General features: G+C 37.8%; 1 protein-coding gene and 1 long non-coding RNA gene across 4 annotated transcripts; one reads left to right on the top strand and one right to left on the bottom strand.

The window, feature by feature from the left end:
• Positions 1-2,291: 2,291 nt before the first annotated feature.
• Positions 2,292-4,896, bottom strand: LOC122057017. The gene is made up of 2 exons (XR_006133432.1): positions 4,502-4,896; positions 2,292-2,914 (listed from the first exon to the last, which is right to left on the bottom strand). It is a non-coding gene; the product is annotated as an uncharacterized LOC122057017 (long non-coding RNA).
• Positions 4,897-8,004: 3,108 nt separating this feature from the next.
• Positions 8,005-19,273, top strand: LOC122057643 (sm-like protein LSM2). 3 transcript variants are annotated; one of them, XM_042619824.1, is made up of 3 exons: positions 8,005-8,240; positions 8,346-8,504; positions 18,536-18,562. In XM_042619824.1, exons 1-3 carry the CDS (start codon positions 8,238-8,240, stop codon positions 18,545-18,547), a joined length of 174 nt encoding a protein of 57 aa, XP_042475758.1. In that variant the 5' UTR covers positions 8,005-8,237; the 3' UTR covers positions 18,548-18,562. The 3 variants fall into 3 exon arrangements, with proteins under 3 accessions (XP_042475758.1, XP_042475759.1, XP_042475757.1); XM_042619825.1 differs by lacking the exon at positions 18,536-18,562 and adding an exon at positions 12,462-13,638 and having other exon boundaries at positions 8,006-8,240; XM_042619823.1 differs by lacking the exons at positions 8,005-8,240; positions 8,346-8,504 and adding exons at positions 18,122-18,441; positions 18,754-19,273 and having other exon boundaries at positions 18,536-18,666.
• The last annotated feature ends 200 nt before the right edge of the window (positions 19,274-19,473 follow it).

Below are 19,473 nucleotides of genomic sequence, written 5' to 3'. Positions count from 1 at the left end.
TAGCATCATGTGGAATAAGATTATAATAAAACAACATATGAAAACATGCATAATCAATATCTAGATAATATCAAAATTACAAAAGGAGGTCCAAAACATGGTTCCATAAGTACACAGTCCCAAATAATGAGGTCGTTTACCTAAATGACATAGAATTCGGTTTTGAAATAAAAAAAAATTAGATTTAGAGGATCTAAAATATATTCTTAAAAGGACTGACCTTACAACTTCAGAGTGACAAATTACCAGCTCTGAAAGTATGAAAATCTGTACTATCATGTATAAATTGAATAGGCAAAACAAACAAACAAAATCGGATCGAACCGATCGAGTTAGGTTAACCCATCTGGATCGAATTACATGAACCGTGACTATATTGTGTCTACACCTGGATCACCCATATAACATTAATTGAGTTAATGGGTTACCCATATATCATTAATTGGTTCTTTTATTAAATAGTCTATATGGTTAATGAGAAACTCGACCCCCTTTATTACCCAAAGAATATTTCATATACTTTTAATAATCACCCATTATCTTTATCACAAAATAAATTTGGTTTTGAAAACTATGTAACTTGTAAGTGATAAAGTAACCACCTTTTATATGAAATTTTAAAACTCATCATTAATGAAGTGTTATAATGGGCTTAAAAACTTCTATGATTATAAATCAAGGACAATAACTATCCATCACATCATGTCATAAATAGTTGTGAGTTATCTAAACTTTCAAAACCTAAACCCTATACGTTAATGAGTTGTGGGAATTATTATTATTATTTTTTAATTAACCTGAGGTAACTTTAGCTTTATGGGGAGAATTAAGGCATGTTTGGTTGCATAGAAAAGAAAAGAAATGAAAAAAGAATCTAGAAAAACAAAGAAAAGAAAAAAAATAAAGATTTATAGGTGTTTGGTTGACAAGGAAAAGAAAAGAAAAGAAAAGAAAAAAAACTTTCTTAGAGATTGGTTGACATAATAAGAAAAGAAAATAAATTTTTCTCCAATGTCACCTCAACTTCTGGAGTCTTCAAAATTTTACCCTTATAATGACTTAAACCTTGCCCCATGCTTATGCTGCATTCTACATAGAGTCACTAGTATTTGTTAGCTGGCCTATTATCTTCTTATGCCTTCATTGTTGAAGGATACTTTCCACTAGGGTTGTCAATTCTAAGCCCACACCGGTAGGCCCGATCGAGCCCTATACATTTATGGCCCAACCTAGACCGGCCTGATTAATAAACGTGTCGGGCGCAAGCCCGACATGTTTATTAAACGGGCATTAACAGTGTAGGTAACTAGCCCATTAGGCTCCCAGCCGAACCGACACGTTTATATGCCCGACTTGAACCGACTCGTTGTAGCCCGACCCAGCCCGACCCCCTTTAACCTTACATAAAATTCCTATTGTGCCACTACTAGTAAAAAACTAATTAAGCTTTCTTACCTTTTGCTTTATAGTATGATTTGATTTAATTAAGCTTTATTTTAGAAGTTGTAATGGTCATAATCTCATATTTTATTTTAAAAAAGAACAACCATAATCTCAACCCACTTAAGAATATAATTTTAGGGTAGGCACGTTTAAAACTCGTTTAGAGCCCATTTAGGCTTAAATAGGTTCGAAGCCCAGTTAAAACCCATTTAAGGAAGCCCGATTATAAACTGTACCATGTCCCCCCAAGCTAGGCCCGTCTACTTAAACAGGTGTTCACAATGCAAGACTTTCAAGTGGTCATGCCCGATTAGGCCCGATCGAGATCAACCCGGCCCAACCGGTTGACACCCCTACTTTCCACTACCTTCATTTTCCTTCTCAGGTAAATTTCTTTGATAATCTAGTTCGTTCAGGTGTAAGGATTGAAGCTTGATCTGTTTCTATGTGGTTAACTTAATCCTTGAGACCTCTTGAATCTTGCCACTACATCTCCTCATTGATTAATCCATGACTTGGTATTTTTTCTTGCATCCGAGGTCAAACCAATAATGAAAATGCATACATCAATCTATATAATGCGATACATTCTAGGTTGGTGGTAACTCCAAATTTTAACCCAAAAGATGATACTGAAGTTGTAGTAGTTCTTGAGAGGGACTATTGTGACTAAGGGGTTGTTGAGAAGTATTACTGGAATGCACTCCAACAGGTTCTCAAGCACCCCAAGCATCCTCTCGAAGTTGTTCATGAATTCCACTATACATTATTTTCATATGACTTGTTAAATGAAATGATACTGCCCCAAACTCTAATATCAATTCAGCAAAGAAAAGGAGAAAGAAGAATTTTCTCACTTCTAAAACATCACTTTCCCCAAGCTTTTGACATACAAATATATTAGGCAATAGATTCTCAGCCAGCTTTTAGATCTCTCAATGTACATTTCAGTTCTTTCTTACATCTAAGCTGGCTCCATACTAGTGTCCTTTGACCTTAGAAAATAATGAATCACCAAAGCCATGCTGATCATATGTGGAACATAAGAGTTAAACACGAAGGAAGAATAACCTCATTTTCTCCATTCTTCCACACAAATTACACTATAGCCTTCTCTCTAATACAGAATCATTTAATTCTTGTCCACAGGTCTTACAATTAGTAATTTGTGGAACCAATGCCCAAAAATGTGTTTTATTATCATGACATTGATCCAGTATAGAACCTCATTGATTGCTTCTGCCTTCTAAGTGTTTTGGTTGAATGGACTCAAAGTTCTTTTTGGGGTCCTTGTACCTGCCTCCTCACCAGTGCATCGTAGATGCCATCCTTCATAAGGAGTTCTTTGTGTGCCATTTTAGACTACCTTACTATCAGATATAACTACCACAGTGTTTGCACTTTTAACAGTCGAAAGCCAATGAGCTATTACAAGAACAGTTCGTCCCTTCATGAGAGAATCCATGGCATCCTATACAACACATGAGAATGATAAACTAAAATGTGGAATGAAACAGGAAAAAAAGTATTTTAGAAAATAGGACATTAATTGGTTATAATCTGTACATTATGTTTTAAGAACTCAGAAAGGTCTGATAAACAATGAGGGGCATAAGAGATTCCTGGTGAAACTAATTTTATGAAGAAAAAGGTGTGGATGCCAGTGTCAAACACTGGCACTGGCTGAGACAGAGATTTCCTTTGAAATTAAGTACATAAAGAGAGTACTACTGGCCTTGTCAATACATGCAGGGTGCCATAACATGTCCCAAAATAGATGTTTCTGAGAAAATTTGGGTAACTACCTAAATCAAGAGGAGCTTTTATCACTATTGAGAAATTACAAAACCTATTGTCACTATGTCACTGGCCTCTGTACTCACACTGCAGCTATGGGTTTGGTGTTAGGTAATCAGTTAACTGACAAAAACCAATGTTGTCAAATCAAACACCAACCAATTGAGAATACCAGCTAGTACTATCGCACAAAGTGGCAAAGTCCAACTCCATCAATAGTGAAGAATGTAATATAATATCTGCCTCGCCTGAACAAGATATTCACTTTCAACATCCAATGCACCTGTTGCTTCAACTAGTAAGAGGATTCTTGGATGCATCAGAATACTTTATCCATATTTATTTCTGGACATATAGTGTTTCTATTCTCCTGTCCCCCTGCTTCCTCTCATTTTTCTCTTTTTCAGATATAGTAATAATATAATTTTCCAATATGGACAACTCAATGCAATTTTAGTATATGTAAACCTATCAAGATTATTACATTCAGCACCATATGATTTGGTGGAGAAGGATATGCAAACCAAACATCATCTAGCTCCACTTCTCCATCTTAATCCCTATCATGAGGACCACATCAAAAACATCATGGTGTCTGCTTGTAAAACTATTTATAAACAGCAATATGGACATGAAGCACAAGTGGCTGAGATAGAGGGTTGGCAAGAAGACATCCAAAATGATCACTAAATGTAACTTTGAAGCATAAGGATCCCTTATGCTTGTATGAATGAATCGTTGATTCTACTCTACATGAACAGAAACACTGCCAATCTTTTTTTCACTGTTAGGATTTTCACAAGATTGATCATTTTTCTTTCCTTCAATGCATATGAAAGTTTCCCATAACCTCACTTGAACTGTTTAAATTTTGAGCACTATTCTCATGTTATGGGCGTAACTGTCTAGGGAAGGGATTTTCTAAAACTAACTAAAAAATATCATCAAAAAGGTTATCTTCAAGTAGTTGTTTCACTGCAAAAATGCAAGAGAACAGAACTGATTTCTATCTTCCAAATATCTTTTCATTAAGCATGGCAATATCAGATGAAAAAAAAAAAAAAAAAAAAAAAAAAAATGAACCTATAGAAGAAACATCTTGAACCAAATTTATGCAAGAGAACAGAACTGATTTATCTTTAGAGCTTGATTTTAATGGCTCACATGCATAAACCACTGCAAAACTTAGCTTCAATTCAACTATGGCTCGCTGCAATAATGGGAATTGTATTATGAAAAACAGGGGAAATGAAGAACATACCATTCAAGTAATAAGTCTTTCAAAATCTATTTACAAATTGATTTAGGAATTGGACATGATACTTACAAAATACACAATCTCTTCCCCCTACAAAACAAGTAAAAACATAATGAAGAAGAGAAAAAGGGAAGAAACAACAAAAGATACTAACAAACTACTCGTAGTCAATCGTGTCCTAACACAACTTGACATCAAAAAGTAAATTTTCCAAGCCATGGAAATCTATAAATACTTTGTTTCCTCCCTTTTTAATTTCATAAGATTTCTCAGGACCTACTTAAAGGAGACTCAGTAGTACATCTAGGGAAAGTGAAAAAAAAAATTGTACAGAAATCCTAAATCAAAAGGGATTACGAAGATAAAACCTAATTTGTGAAAACAGAAATGAAGGAAAGATTAAATGTAAAATGAATGACTTCAAGCAAAAGAATAAACCTAAATCATAAGCAAATGGATATATCTAATTGTAATGTATGTGTGTGTGTGTGTGTGTGAGAGAGAGAGAGAGAGAGAGAGAGAGACCTGTGCTTGTCTTTGTAATCAGGAAATCTGTTGTTGATGGAGAGCAGTTTCTTCATCGGAAGAGGGAGACAGGGTTAAAGAACAGTCCCCAATTTTCATTAGGACAGGACGGGACGGAGGGGCTTCTTAGCGGAAAATTTTCTCGTCTCATAGAATTTATCTCATCTCCACAGGAAGAAATAAATTTTGGCGGCGGGTGAAAATTTCACGTATTCTAAGACAAATTCGAAATTCAAATTGGTAGAATCTCCCTGCCTTATGTGCTAACCAAGCACAATGAGTTTCAGAGGAAGAGAAAATCGTACAAGAATATGTACAATTTTCTTTTCTTTTCTATGCTACCAAATATAGCCTTAGAAAATATTTTATTTTCTTTTCTCCTCCCACAACCTATCTAAATCAAATCAAGATAAAGAAGTAAAGGGAAAATATGATCATGGCTAACCATAAGGCTGCCACGGTCAACAACCAGTGGCTAGAGGGACGGTGACCCTGCTGACTTTTAGACCACTGTTAACTATTGGATTTTCGATTAATGTTGGATTCCAATCAAAATTTCGATCAAAATCTTAAATTATCAAAAGAAAAATCTTCAATTCCAAATTCAGAGACAGGAAAAATCTGCTCTGATACCAAATGTGAGATCATGAGAGGAACCTAGTGATCAAAATCAAATGCGGAATTAAATATTTTGGTCTACCTCCTTTTGGACCGTAGTAACCTGTCATTGTTGGATATTGGTGAGATCCTCTTTTGTTTTGTTTTTTTTTTTTTTTTTTTCTCTTACTCTTTGACAGATTTGGTGTGAGCAAATGTCTCACACTCTTAATCAATCTCTTTCCTTTATCTTCTTTTAATTCTTGTTTTCTCAATGGGACAAGACAAGATGCATTGAATGGAAAGAGGGACTAGAATCCTTATTTATATTAACTACATTATCCCCACCCATTATGGTAAATAATCAGTTACATACAATTACATCACATTTGCTTTATTTAATATTTAATTAAGTTTACTAATTATGACATATGTGGCAACGTAATGCCACATCAACCAACACTCCTCACTATTCTAATGTCCATCCCAAGACACCCAAACCATCGAAAGGCAAACTGCCAAGTGGGGAATTATGTCCGCCATCGAGTAATCATTTGTTTGACATCTGAGCTAAAATGGCTCTTCATTACTATAAAGCCCTTTTACAATTTAGATACACTTTTTAGTTTCAACGCATTTCGGTCTGCTACTTTATTTTTTTATCAATAAATCAAATTTATTAAGAAATAAAATGAAAAATTTTTACAACCAAAGATGAGCAGCCCTAGAGCTTCAATCGGCAAATCTGAGAGAGGAGGAGCACTTCCATAACAAGAAGAACATAAATGCTCCAAACTATACTTAACCCAAACACAACACCTTCAAGAATCTGAATCAAAAAAGAAAAAAAGAGAGCAAAGGGAGGGAGGGAAAAAAACCCCAACAACAAGAAAACCAATCACACAAAGCCTCAAGAAAAGAGAACTCAATTGGTGGTCCAAATTGCAGTGTTTGAAGCACAAATGACCATAATCATATGAAAATTACTCTCCATCCAAATATGAGACATGATCTTACAAAAGGCAAACTTACCTATATAACCTCAATAGCATTCCTTTTAAAGGTCTTCATCACACATTTAGCTTAAAACAAGGAACTATTATTTGATCTTCTTAACGGAGAGCAAAGCATAAGAATGTCACCCCAAAATTGAGAAGCAGAAGGGTACTAAAAAACAAGAATAAGTGGTCTCTATCCTCAAGGCCCACAAAGCAAATACAACAAAAAGAATGTATACTACATGGAAATTATGGATTTCATGTTTAGGTTAAAAATTAAAGAACGAAATAAGTGCAAGATCGTCAATTTTGTTAACCTATAGATGTATACTACATGACAATTGTGACTGAAAATAGTTGTTGAAAGTTCAAACCTTGATTAATTTTAGGTTAAGAGATTCCTAGGATGCTTCTTTTTGGTTCTTTTCCCAGACGGTGGAACTTTGCGTTTCTAGTACAGCAGGTCATTGGAAAAGCAATTTTTTTCTTTTGCTAAAATATCATGTATATTAAAAAGAAAAAAAAAAAGAACGAAAAATTATTATACAAAGAAAGAGGCCCTCAACACTGTAAGAAGAGGAGACACACACTTTTCACCTTCGGCATGGCCATCAGCAGAAAGAAGCGACCACCAAATCAACCACTACTAAAAAGGGAAAGCAAACCCTAGAACATCCTATATTTAGGACGACCAGAGGCATCCATGTCTAAATCCATCTTCACCAAAGGCGACCAAGTTGTAACCAGAGACGAAATCTCAAAGCGAGCCACTGATTTAGATAGGAAATCAGCTACAGAATTTGCCTCACGGAAATAGTGAGTTGTCTTCCTTTCCACCTCTTCCAAGTAGGACATGCAGTTTATTCATCTCTGGTATGTTACCCAAGGAGGTTTTTTCTTTCGGAAAAGAATCACCACGGCTGCCGAATCACATTCAATCCAGAGCCAGAGGATGCCAAATTGCTGTGCCACCTCAAGCCCAATCATAGCAACCAAGAATTCCGCTTCTATCATTGGAAAAGCATGTAGGAGCATAATCAGTGCACATAACTAGGGGGGTATCCTATTCTTTCACTCTTGCACCAATCTGGGTGTTTTCTGCGCGCCAAAGAAGCAAGTTCTTTTTCCCCTGTTTTTACCCCATCTTATATGAAAAGGGTTCAAATTTTACCCCATCCTGCTTAACTTTATGTTGCCAGTGTAGTTTTAAAAATAGGATCAGATTGATCAGCATCACTCGGATTGGATCGGTATTGACAAAGATAGATCCCCGATCCTGAACGATCCAGAACCGATCCATGCTAAGGTATATGGATAACAATATAAAATGATCCAAAAAAAAAAAATTCTAGAAAAAACAGAGATAAATACCGATACCGTTCCAATTCGGATCTGTTTCATTTGAACCGATCCCCAGTTGTAAAGCCTTGGTTGCCATTCCTTCGCTTCTCAAATCTCAACTACCAACTTCCAAGACGTGAGAAAGATGTTTCAAAATCCTTTCGGCAAGTTAAGGAGCGAAAAATCAAAGCAAGTTACAGAAGGGTTCTTCGCTTCGTCTTCAAGAGCAAAGGGGTTTCTTCGCGTTCTTTCTTTGTTCTACTAGTGGAACGGTGAAGATGGTAAATTCCTTTCCTTCTTAATAAATTTGTTACTTTTTCACGAAATTTTCTTTATGGGTTTCTGCTTACAGTTTCGTGGTTGTTTTTGTCTTTTTTTGGGTCTAGTTGTTCTTCTCTTATTTCAAGGATTTAGTGGGAAGAGAAGTGACAGTCGAATTGAAGAATGATCTAGCGATTAGAGGAACTCTTCATTCGGTCGATCAATACCTAAACATTAAGCTCGAGAACACGAGGGTTGTTGATCAATACAAGTATCCTCACATGGTATTTTTCTGCTAAATTTATTATACTGTTTCACTTGTGCTCTCTCCCTTTTTTTTTTTTTTTTTTAATTAATTTTGGGTATTGTTACTAGTTTAATTTACTAGCTGGGTACATGATACTTGTCATGTAGACAACACTACATTTGAAGGTTAGGATTTAGGTTTTGGATTAGGATAGGAGGGATTTGAATTATAAATTTACGATCTAATATGCTCTGAGAGTTTTAGGAATCATGGTTTGATGTCTATGGTACCTAGTTTGAAGGATTGAGAAGAGTCTATTGTGCTCACCAATTGAGCTGTAATCCATCAAATAAAACCCCTAAAAAGAGAAGATGCATTAGTGAGATCAACTGATTTGGGGGCTGGATGGTTCTAAAGGCCAGCTGACATGCTTCCACTTCCATTTGGAACGCCATGAAATTCATGGTGTGAAGAGGAGCAAAATGGGGATCTAATCAAGATTGTGTTGTCATAAGATGGTTTTTTGTCGTTGCAAATGCATAATGGGGTGCATTAATCTTGATGAGTAACAAATAAATGTCTTGGAAAATCAACTATATGATGGAGATAAAATTTGAATTGATAAATATCATGTCAGTGCAATTAGAATGCAGGGGTGGGGTACTCTAATTTAAAATAGTGATCAATTTTGGTATATTAATGGTACAATGAGGTCAGAATTGAATCTGATCTGAGATTATATTGATCCAGGAAGGGCTTGTCACTTTTCCATTAACACATTGGTTGGGTTTGTTAATATCATAAAATCACCCGAATGTTGTAACATGTTTGAGATATAAGTGTGGCATGTATTGCTAGACTTGCAATAGATTTTTTTAAAGCTAGTTTGTTGGTATATATTGGCAAGTTACACTTTGTGTTTCTTTCCAATTCTTTAGCATATTGTAGGATCAGATGCAATCCAAGACGGTGGGGGGTGAATTGGATTGTTACAATATTAAAAATGATGTAGCTCATACCCATTATCACACAATGGAAAACACATCCAAAGATATATGAAATAAACATATTGAGGACCATGAAAGATCAATGTATTTGATGTGAAGTGAGTGCAAGAAGAAAGAGAGAAATAAATATCAAGCACACAACCAATTTAGAGTGTTTTGGATTCGATTGATTCTATGTTGACAACCCAAGTTACACAAACCAAGGATTTCCACTATCCAATGATCCCTTTGCAATTGGCAGGAATCAAGCCTTACACCAACCCAATCGCGGTCCCTTCGGATTGAGCACCCGGGTCGCATAGACTAAGAATTTTCTTAACATAGCTAAATATATCCACACAACAGAACACATCCGCTTACAAGTACACAAAGTACAAGAAGAGCTACACAAGCTCGAACAACAAAATGGATTCTTACTCAACCCGGAAACTATGATAATTAAGCTCAAACTGATTCTCACAAGATCACAACCCTTTCTCAAGATGATGTTCTCGTTTAGGTTCAGGTGTTGTACAATGCTTTAATCAACTCAGCCTACTTATAGGCAATAAACTAGCTAGGGGTGTCAAATGGCTGGGTTGGGCCTGGTTTTCTTAAAACGCTAGTGATGCAGTTGGACGATTGATTTAATTGGGGTTGAGTTGATTCCTTTTTCTTTTTAGAGTTAGAAACAATAGGAGTTGAATTAGAGTTGATTTTTACTTTTATTTGAGTGAGATTTTGTTTCTCTCTTTAGATTTAGATGCAAGCTTATTCAATTTCAGAATAAGAAATTAGATTTTTATTTTGTATTTAATTAGTGTTATTGTACCCAACGATGGGACTTGATTGATTGAAAATTGAATGAATGTTTGTGGTTAAGCAATGGCTGCCATGAGGTGTGCGAAGCTTCCTCTCCTCTAATCTTCCTTTTCTGGTCTTTATTTCTGTTTGTTACACCTAGCAGCTGCTCTGTTCCTGTCGGTACATCTGAGTGGAGTTCTTGCAGTAAAACTCATCACGAACCCATCCATCAGTTCTGGAACTTTGGGCGAAGGATCTTCAATCCTAAGTGACCTAAGCCCTAGGATCTTGTTCTCTACAACACTTCCTGGTACAAGATTGAAACCTGAAATCAGAGTGGGGTCCCTTTCACTGCCCAGATTTGTTTCAGCATCACCTTGGTTGAATAACACTTGGGAGTTTGGAGCTGTGTTTGGTTGATCTCAAGAGGCCTGAAGATTACGAAGTCTTACCCAAGATTTCAGATCAAAAGAAACCCTGTTTGCTGAGATTATCCCCTTGAACCAGATCTGGTTTTCATGACCTTCGCCTCTGATTTCTGTCCAGAGGTGGAAGACAACCCCAATATCATGAGTGATTCAATCCCTTTGTTATTGTTCTTTCCAATTTTACCCTTCTCTTCGTCTATAGTCCTCTCTAATCTTTATTTAAGTTCCCTTCCTAGTTTACACCTGAACTGTAAATCACAATACCTGTTATGTTCTCTTTTCTGTACTTATCTATTTAAACCTTGGGAATCTTATTTTATTACCATATTACCACTACTGGTTCTTTGCCTTCACAAAGTGCTTGATTGCTATTGAAATTACAAAATTTCCATGAGAGGCTTGAGTGAGTTCAATTGTTCTTGTGGGCCCATAAGTGATCCAAAGCCGATTTTGGTACCCGGATTTGCATTACCTAGCCCGACCCTAAGGTTTCTTAACTCAGCCCAGGCTTTTTACCCTAGGTTGGGTTGGGTAGGGTAGGTGTTAACTGGTCGGGCCTAGTTAAGCTCAGCCAAATTCTAGGGCTGCACCATGAACACCCATATAGCTCTATTTAGCTAAACAGGCTTAGCTAGGGCGAACACAGTATGGTTTATAATCAGGTCGGTCAGTCTTGGGCCATAATTGAGCTGCCATAAACGGACCTTAACCGGGCCTTAGTCAGGCTACGGCCCTTCCCACCGTCAACGCGATAGTTGAAGTTCTCAAGCTTATTCTCTTGTTTATCTTGAAAATTGGAGCAAACCCACTTGGACTTTTGCTTTACTCTTCAATTTTTGGTGGAAAAATGAGGATTTCAAATAGTATTAAAGGGGTTGGGTTAGGTCAAGCTTAAAGGAATCAGTTCAATTCGGGCTTATAAATGTGTCGGGCTTGTCGGGTGCCCGTTGGGGTAGGTGGCTGCACCGTATACTACCATTTTATAAACGTGTCATGCTCAAGCCCGACTCGTTTATAATTGGGCTGGTCCAGGTCGGGCCATAAACATGTCGGGCTTCAGTTGGCCTACCAATGCAAGCTTGGAATTGACACCCCTAGGGTTGGGATATCTCAACCCATGCCTAGCTCTTTTGGGCTCAACCCAACCTAGCCCGGCCCTGATTGACCTTGATTGGGCAAGGTTGTGGTTGGCCATAATTGACCCTAGTCAGAGCTGGGGTTGCCTTGATTGACCATGGCAGCCCCTATGTAATGCCACTTGGTTGGGAGAGAGAGAGAGAGAGAACACATTCACCTACCCATTCTCAAACTTTGTTTACCAACAATTTATATTAAAAAAAGAAAAGAAAAAGTAGAGATAAATGTGATGCAGCTCGGCGATGGATTTAAGGAACTATCTTTTGACTTGATTTTTATTTGCTTTCCTTTATTATTTGGATATTAGATTGGCAGACCTTTATTTAGATTTGATTTTTATTGTAGTTGCTATCTAGGTTTAGTTTCCATTTTTGATTAGCTTCCAAAATTATGTCATTATTTTCTTTAAATAGCCTTGTAATGGAGAATAACTCAGTTTTACATTGAATAAAATTGATTTAAGTTTTTTTTTTTTGGTTGTGAACCATGGCTGCCCGTGGGTGATCCCCTTCTTCCCTTTCTGAATTTCCTTCTCTTCTTTTCCCTTCTGATCTTCTTTCTGTTCTCTAATTTTTTCCCTATTTCTTGCTGTTTAATTCTTGTACCTGAAAATTACTCTGTTCTGGGTGATACTTCCAGCCCTAGATTTGGAGGTTGATCTCCATTGGTACCTATCAGAAGAACCTGAGATCTGGAGCGAAGGATGTCTTCCCTTGGGCGACATCAACCCAAGAGTCTTAACCTCAAAAGGGTCCTTCTACTAAGAGAATCAAACTCAGGTTCAGACCTGGTTCCATACTGTTGCGCCAGATGCTGTTGCAGGCCTTTAGATCTGTCCTTTCCTGCACTATTTGAAGCTGAGCTCAACTGGGTTAGGTAGAGACTGCTGAGGCGACCCTTCACACAGAATTTCAAGTCCAGCCTACAAGAATTGGTGGATCTTCCCCTGCCGAAGCTTGCTGATCTACCGCCTGCTATGGTTTCTATTGGGAAGAAGAAACAGGTTCTTCTTTTGTTTTAAAAGAGTTATTCCTCTTATTACAACTAAGCCCCTATTCTCTATAGTTGTGACATATTATTTCCCCTACTCCTTATAATTCCAAAAAACCCCTTTTTCTAATTTTCTATGCTAGTTTGACCCTATTAGTTATTTTCCACTCTTTTAAGTGCTTGAGTGTTCTTGAATTTACAAGATTGCCCCTCAACCATTACCTTGAGATATTTTATAATTGTTGTGGTCCCTAAGCGATCCGATTTCAGTCCTTGGAATCCGGTTCCGCATCAAAATGTGGTGTTGTGATTAAAAAAAGGTGTCGATGGTGAATGGAGATATTTGAAAAAATTATGACATTTTATATTACGGTCCTGAAAGAACTCAACCCCATAAACCGGCTTACAAGGTGAGGGGACCCAAGACCATATCAACCCACATCAATTTTCATAGGAACCAATGTGGGATCAAACCTCATAAGCTGATATGGGATCGTAACATACCACCACGCTTTGGAACCAGACATCCTATGGCGGCCCACTCCAGATCAGGTAGCCCTTTCTAAGTTGTGTTTTTGCCTGGAGGCAGGTAGCCCTTTCCTAGTGGCTCTCACTCTAGAACCAGGTCGCCCCTTCCGTGAGCTGGTTGGGCCAAGGATCGGCTGCTTTGATACCACTGTTATGGTCCTGGAAGAACTTAATCCCATAAACCAGCTTACAAGGTGAGAGGAGTCAGGGGACCCAAGACCATATCAACCCATATCAATTTTCATAGGAAACCGATGTGGGATCAACCCCCATAAGCTGACATGGGATCGTAACATTTTATATGTTATTATAGTAAGACAATATATTTATTGTATGTGATAATATAATAATATTATTGTAGAAGTAATATAATATATTTATTGTATAGATAGGGTCAGATTTGGTTGGGCTGGGTTGGGCTGGGCTGGGCTCAGCTTAGGGTTAGGCTGACATCGGGCCTGAAAATTCAAATGGGTTGAAATGCTTGCCCCAAGCCTTATCTGGGCTTAAGGCAGGCTTGGGCTGGCCGAGCTTTTTTGACACCCTAATGGACATACCTAAGTTAAGCTAGATTTGAAGGGATTTAAGTTGAGCTTAAGAGATGACCATCAATTGCGTGTGTGATCACTCTAACTCACCATACATATGTTTTAATTTCATTTTTCCCAACCTAATGTGGGGTTAGAATGGTTGGTTATAGAAGATTTGGGCAAGGTTCACCATTTCTAGGGCTTAGTTGCCTAAACTTGGGGTTTAAGCTGGGGAGTTCATAATATGTGGTTTATGGACTCAAATTGAGCTTCCAACCTTGCTATGGTAAGTCTTCTACATCAAATCCCCCTCCCAATTGGTAGTCTTGACAAGTGGGGAGGTGAGATTCGGTTGGGGTTCTCCATTGGGTTTAAGGATAGTAGAAAAATGGGAGGGAGAGAGAGAGAGAGAGAGAGAGAGAGAGAGACGTGTGTGTGTGGAGAGGGATAGAGAAGATAGGGCTTACCTTAGTTGGTAGGACCCTTGCTCCTCCCTTGCTTCCTCCTTCCTTGCTCTCCTTCTCCTTCTTCTTCTCCTTCTTCTTCTTCTCCTCTTGTTCTAATTTGATAGGTGGAGAAATGAATGGGCAAAGGCTTCTATTATAGCCACTTAAGTTGCCTTATGTCTGTTTGGGAAAATAATGGGTTCTACCCATTACCGATGTAAATGGGTCACCCCTTGGCGTCCCAAAACATTAATCCACTCTTAATTATGTTGCTCCATCATTGGAAATGGTTTTGACGTGCACGGGTGCGAAGAATCGGGCCCCATGGCAAAATAACCCAATTTTGGCCATTACACTCTCAGGATGTGTTCACCGGCTGATACCTATCAGCCGGTGAAGGCTGAATTGGTCGCTTCTGAGTAGAAATGGATCCTTATGTTGAGTGGGGCCTTCCCAATATGTTTCCAGGGTGTAGGACCCACATCTTGGTACATATTACTATTAGGGTTTGGGGATTTCCCTAGTGTTTGGAGGGATTATACTAGCCTTCTCTTATGTGTTCGGAAGCCCTTCCAATTATCAAAACATGAGTAACAGGTACAGGTGGGGTCATCCTTCCGTTCTCGGAAAAATACAGCTGCTACCTAATACTCATTAGTGCTGGTATTCTCATGTGCCTCATCTGTACAGTCATAAAGAGGAAATTTAGGGTAAGGGTATAACACCTTTATGTGAATTCAACTGCTCCCTCTCTCTCTCTCTCTCTCTCTCCCCCCCCCCCCCTTAATAATAGGTGAATGATCCCCCCACCCCCACATGCCTTCTTCCATGACTGATACCCATCCTCCCCCATAGCAGGTCATAGAATTTGTTTTTACTTTCCCTCTTTGATAAATGATACCATGCCCTTCTTTGTCCCCCCTCCCACTGGCTGTTCTCTCTCTAAAAGTTAAGAAAATACCCACAAAGCCAAAATATATATTTTATTAGTTGAAAATGGTTTATAAGACATGACAAGATGTAGATTTTGTAGTTGTATTTTATTTATTTTAAAAGTAGAATTACAATATTCTGCATGACGATGGATAAATCTCTAACTAGACATGTATTGTAACTCCTTGGATACATAACTAGTCATGATCCAAACCCACCTTTAGTTTTTGTTATTTTGATTTTTCTTTTTAGAAGATGTCAAGATCTAGAATCTTGGGCCAGACTGTTCACTAATTTTTTTTTTCTTGGTAGATGTTCCACAGATCTTGGGATGCATATACTTGAAATACTATTGTATTAAGAATATCAAAACTACAATGGGATTGATGCCATCCATGAGATTAAGTATGCCCAAAGATTAGATTCACCAGCAAGCAATTTGAACACTGGAATTTCTCTGTATTAAATTGGATTAAATAAAAAGAAAAAGGAAACCATTGCATTGTGCTATTTATGGAGATGCTATTAAGACTTTTCCCATTGAATCTTTTAAGGTGTCCTAGAAGTTGTCATATGTGGTACTCGTTTGATGTTCCTTGGGAGTTCACATAGGTAAGACTGGTTGGATATTGGGTCCTCCAGCTATGAATTTTCCCATCTTATAGGCTTTGTGGTCCATATGTCAAAACTATGGTCTATGAGAGCAAGTGCCAATAGGTTAACCTAATTCCTTTTAGCTTGACTTGGTGGCAAGGGTCGACATATCAATCTCGAGGCTGCTTTTGACAAGCCCGAAACTGAGATATCGGTCGAAATGGTGGACACCTGATTTTTCTGGGCAAAACTCATGTCATAGACTGGCCAAAACTGGTCAAAACTAGCCGAAACCAGGCTGGTAAAAACTGGTCAAAATTTGTCGAAATATGGTATTTTTCAGTCGAAACTGGTAAAAAAAATACTGAATTATGAAAAGTATGGTCGAAACCAGGTACAAAAAGTCAATTCAACCCTTCATCTTGGTCAAATAGCCATGATCAATCAATCATGTGGAGGTTATGTTATTGGTGCTAGTGGGATGAAAAAATGAATGATTTCGTGCTAGTGGTGAATATCTGTAGATGTTTTGGTCAGGGATTGAGTGAGCCTTGAACCCTCAATTGGTTGAGATTGTTCAATTTGAGCAAGTGGAATCTCCAAGGTTTCCTTTTGCCTGCTCTTTCACTTTTCTCCCTTACATATTGTACGTGGAGCAGAAAATAGGCAACTAGAAAACCATTTCCTTTGGCATGCAGCCCCATTAACGGTGAAGGGAAGGTGATCATGGTTTTAAGTATCGGTGCGTATCGTGTCGTATCGGCCGATACTTATCGGTATCAGTAGGCATTGACACGATACATACCGATACGCTGCAGGGAATTTTGGGACCTCTTTTGTGTATCGGCATATCGGTAGTACCGTATTGTGCCGTACCGATACGTACGATACTCTGCGATACGAACTTTTAAAAATATGAAAATTCCCATGAGTATCGGTACGTATCGATTGTATCGTACAGTATCGAACCGATACGTATCGATACGGTACGATACGGCTACTTAAGTATGAATGTGCCTTTTGTTGTTTGAAACAAACACATCAAACTCTCACTAACAGTTTTCTATATTTCTCTTCTTTCTTCCCCTTTGATTCACATACCTTTTTGGAGACTCAAATGGTAGATTGAAAGAAACATTGTGGAAGTGAATGGTTCAAAGAAGGAGAAAAACATGGTCCAAGAATCTAAGGAATCATAAGGATTATGAAGGATCTGATATCGAGGCAGAGGATGAAGATCAACAGCTTGCACGAGCGATGCATATTTCAAGGGAGGAAACAAAAAAAAAACAATGGATAGCAGAACAGCTGAGAAGAAGTCAATCTGTAGGACCTAGGCGTGGTGGCCTGATGATTTATGAATAAGGTTCTGGCTCTAGAAGTCGTCCAAGTAAAGATATTGGAGGCACTGTGAAGGGCATGTTTGATAAATTTTCCTCCAGTGGTAAAGGTAAGGGGAAAAGGAGCCCAGAAATTAGAGATATGAGAGATGCACCATATGAACATCATGATGAAGGGCAACAAAGGATTGAAGAGGCTTTCCAACAAAAAACAATGAGTAAGAAAATTGGGAAAGCAATCTCTAGGTGGTTCCACAGTTCTATGATTCCACCTCACAAAGCTAAAGATCTGTACTTCAAGGCTATGGTCAAGGAGATTCAGACATATGGGAAAAATGTGAAGCCACCCACACCCTATGAAATTGCAGGGCCATACTTAGATACCATTGTGAAAGAGGTGGATGAATACATTGAAGAGTTTAAATACAAGTGGCCTGAATATGGAGTGACTATCATGTGATGGGTGGAGTGGACCGACGAGGATGTCCATCATCAATTTTCTGATATATTGTGATGGAAAAACAATATTCCATAAGTCTTTCAACGCATCCTCAGATATCAAGGACTCAAATGTATTTGTTTAAATTAATGGATGAAGTTGTTCAGGAAGTTGGGCCAGATTATGTTGTCCAGGTTGTGACTGATAATGCCTCCAATTTCAAAAAGGTTGGTACTTTACTTATGGTGAAGTATCCCACCTTATACTGGACACCTTATGCAACCCATTATATTGATTTGATGTTCAAGGACATTGGTGAAATGAACAAAGTGCAGACATTGGTTTCTGATGCCAAGATGATTACCAATTTCATCTACAATCACAGCTGGGTGTTGGCATTGATGAGAAAGTACACAAAATGTGACTTGGTGAGGCCCGCAGCAACAAGGTTTGCAACAAGTTATATTGCACTTGATAGTATTAAAAAACGGAAGGAAGGGCTAGTTAAGTCATTCACCTCTAATGAGTGGTTCAGTAGTAGTTATGCAACCACTGAAATTGGAAAAACTATTCAAGATCTAATCACTTCAACAAAGTTTTGGGAAAGGATATACCGATTTACTAAGATTATGCAACCACTATTTGTGATACTTAAAGTAGTTGATGGTGATAAGGCATAGGCGATGGGAAATATAGTGCATTGTATGGAAGTTGTCAAACAAAAGATAGAAGAGGAGAACCCAAAGTCATTTAAGGCATTTTTGAAGATTATAAATCGTCGATGGAAAAATAATTTGGTTCAAGACCTTCATCGGGCAGGTATTTTCTCAATTAAATTTATAAGTTACTTTATTAGTAATTTGATATTTTTAATCGTTAACAATAAGTGATATGTAACAATGTCAATGTGCAGCCTATTATTTGAATCCGGACCTGCACTACAAGAACAATTTAAGGTTTAGGAAAGATTTGATGGAATCTTTGAAGGATGTTATCAACAAGTTAGCTCCTAATATTAATTCGGCCAAAGATGCAGTTGAAGAGGTTAGTAGTCTACTAAACTTACATATTGAATCATTGATTAATATTTAATACATTGAGTGGCATATTAATATGTTAATACATGTATAGGTGAAGTACTTCCGAGAGGCCACTCAAAGGTTTGCTGATCATTTAGCTATCCGTGCTAGAGGAACACAACGCCTTAGTAATTTAGGCTTAATCAGTTATCCTTATATTTCAAATTTATTTTAAACTCCTAATGTTGCAATTATCTTTGTACAACTAATTGGTGGATGAACTATGGATGGAGCGCTCTAAGCTTGAGGCCAATCGCAATGAAAATATTATCATGCACGGCATCCTCAAGTGGTTGCGAACGTAACTGGAGTACGTTCGGATTGATACACACCAAACCTCGAAATCGTCTGAGTTATGAGAAGCTGGAGAAGCTAGTGAATGTGCACTACAAGATGAAATTGAAGATGAAATATTTAGAATTGGATAAATTAGGGGATGATATTGATGTCAACCCAATTGACATCACCCACATACTCGACGAGGAAGATCCAGTTAGGGGATGGATTGAGGAGACTGAAAATGTTTTAGTGTTGGACAAATTGTCTGAAGATCGACAAGAAACCACACCTGATCCCATTATAGATGACCTCATTAGAGATATAAATGAAGATTTTAAAAATATTGTTGATGATGAAACTCAAGCACCATCAGCTATGGAAGAGGATGATGATAGCTCGAATGATGGCGATATTAGGAGGACGAGATCAGGTGCTACATATAGTGTAACTCAACCAAATAGTGATGATGATGATCAAGACAAGGATGGTGCTG

This window comes from Macadamia integrifolia, chromosome 12 (assembly GCF_013358625.1).
Source record: "Macadamia integrifolia cultivar HAES 741 chromosome 12, SCU_Mint_v3, whole genome shotgun sequence".
In the NCBI taxonomy this organism is placed as follows: domain Eukaryota; kingdom Viridiplantae; phylum Streptophyta; class Magnoliopsida; order Proteales; family Proteaceae; genus Macadamia; species Macadamia integrifolia.
The sequence above is the reverse complement of the archived record's forward strand: the minus strand, read 5'-3'. Positions and strand labels throughout refer to the sequence as shown.

Excerpts from the sequence above, each read along its gene's own strand:
- LOC122057643 (XM_042619823.1), top strand. The coding sequence starts at position 18,306 with ATGGGAAATATAGTGCATTGTATGGAAGTTGTCAAACAAAAGATAGAA. Across the intron at positions 18,442-18,535 it reads TCAAGACCTTCATCGGGCAG|CCTATTATTTGAATCCGGAC; the intron begins GTATTTTCTCAA and ends GTCAATGTGCAG. Across the intron at positions 18,667-18,753 it reads CCAAAGATGCAGTTGAAGAG|GTGAAGTACTTCCGAGAGGC; the intron begins GTTAGTAGTCTA and ends ATACATGTATAG.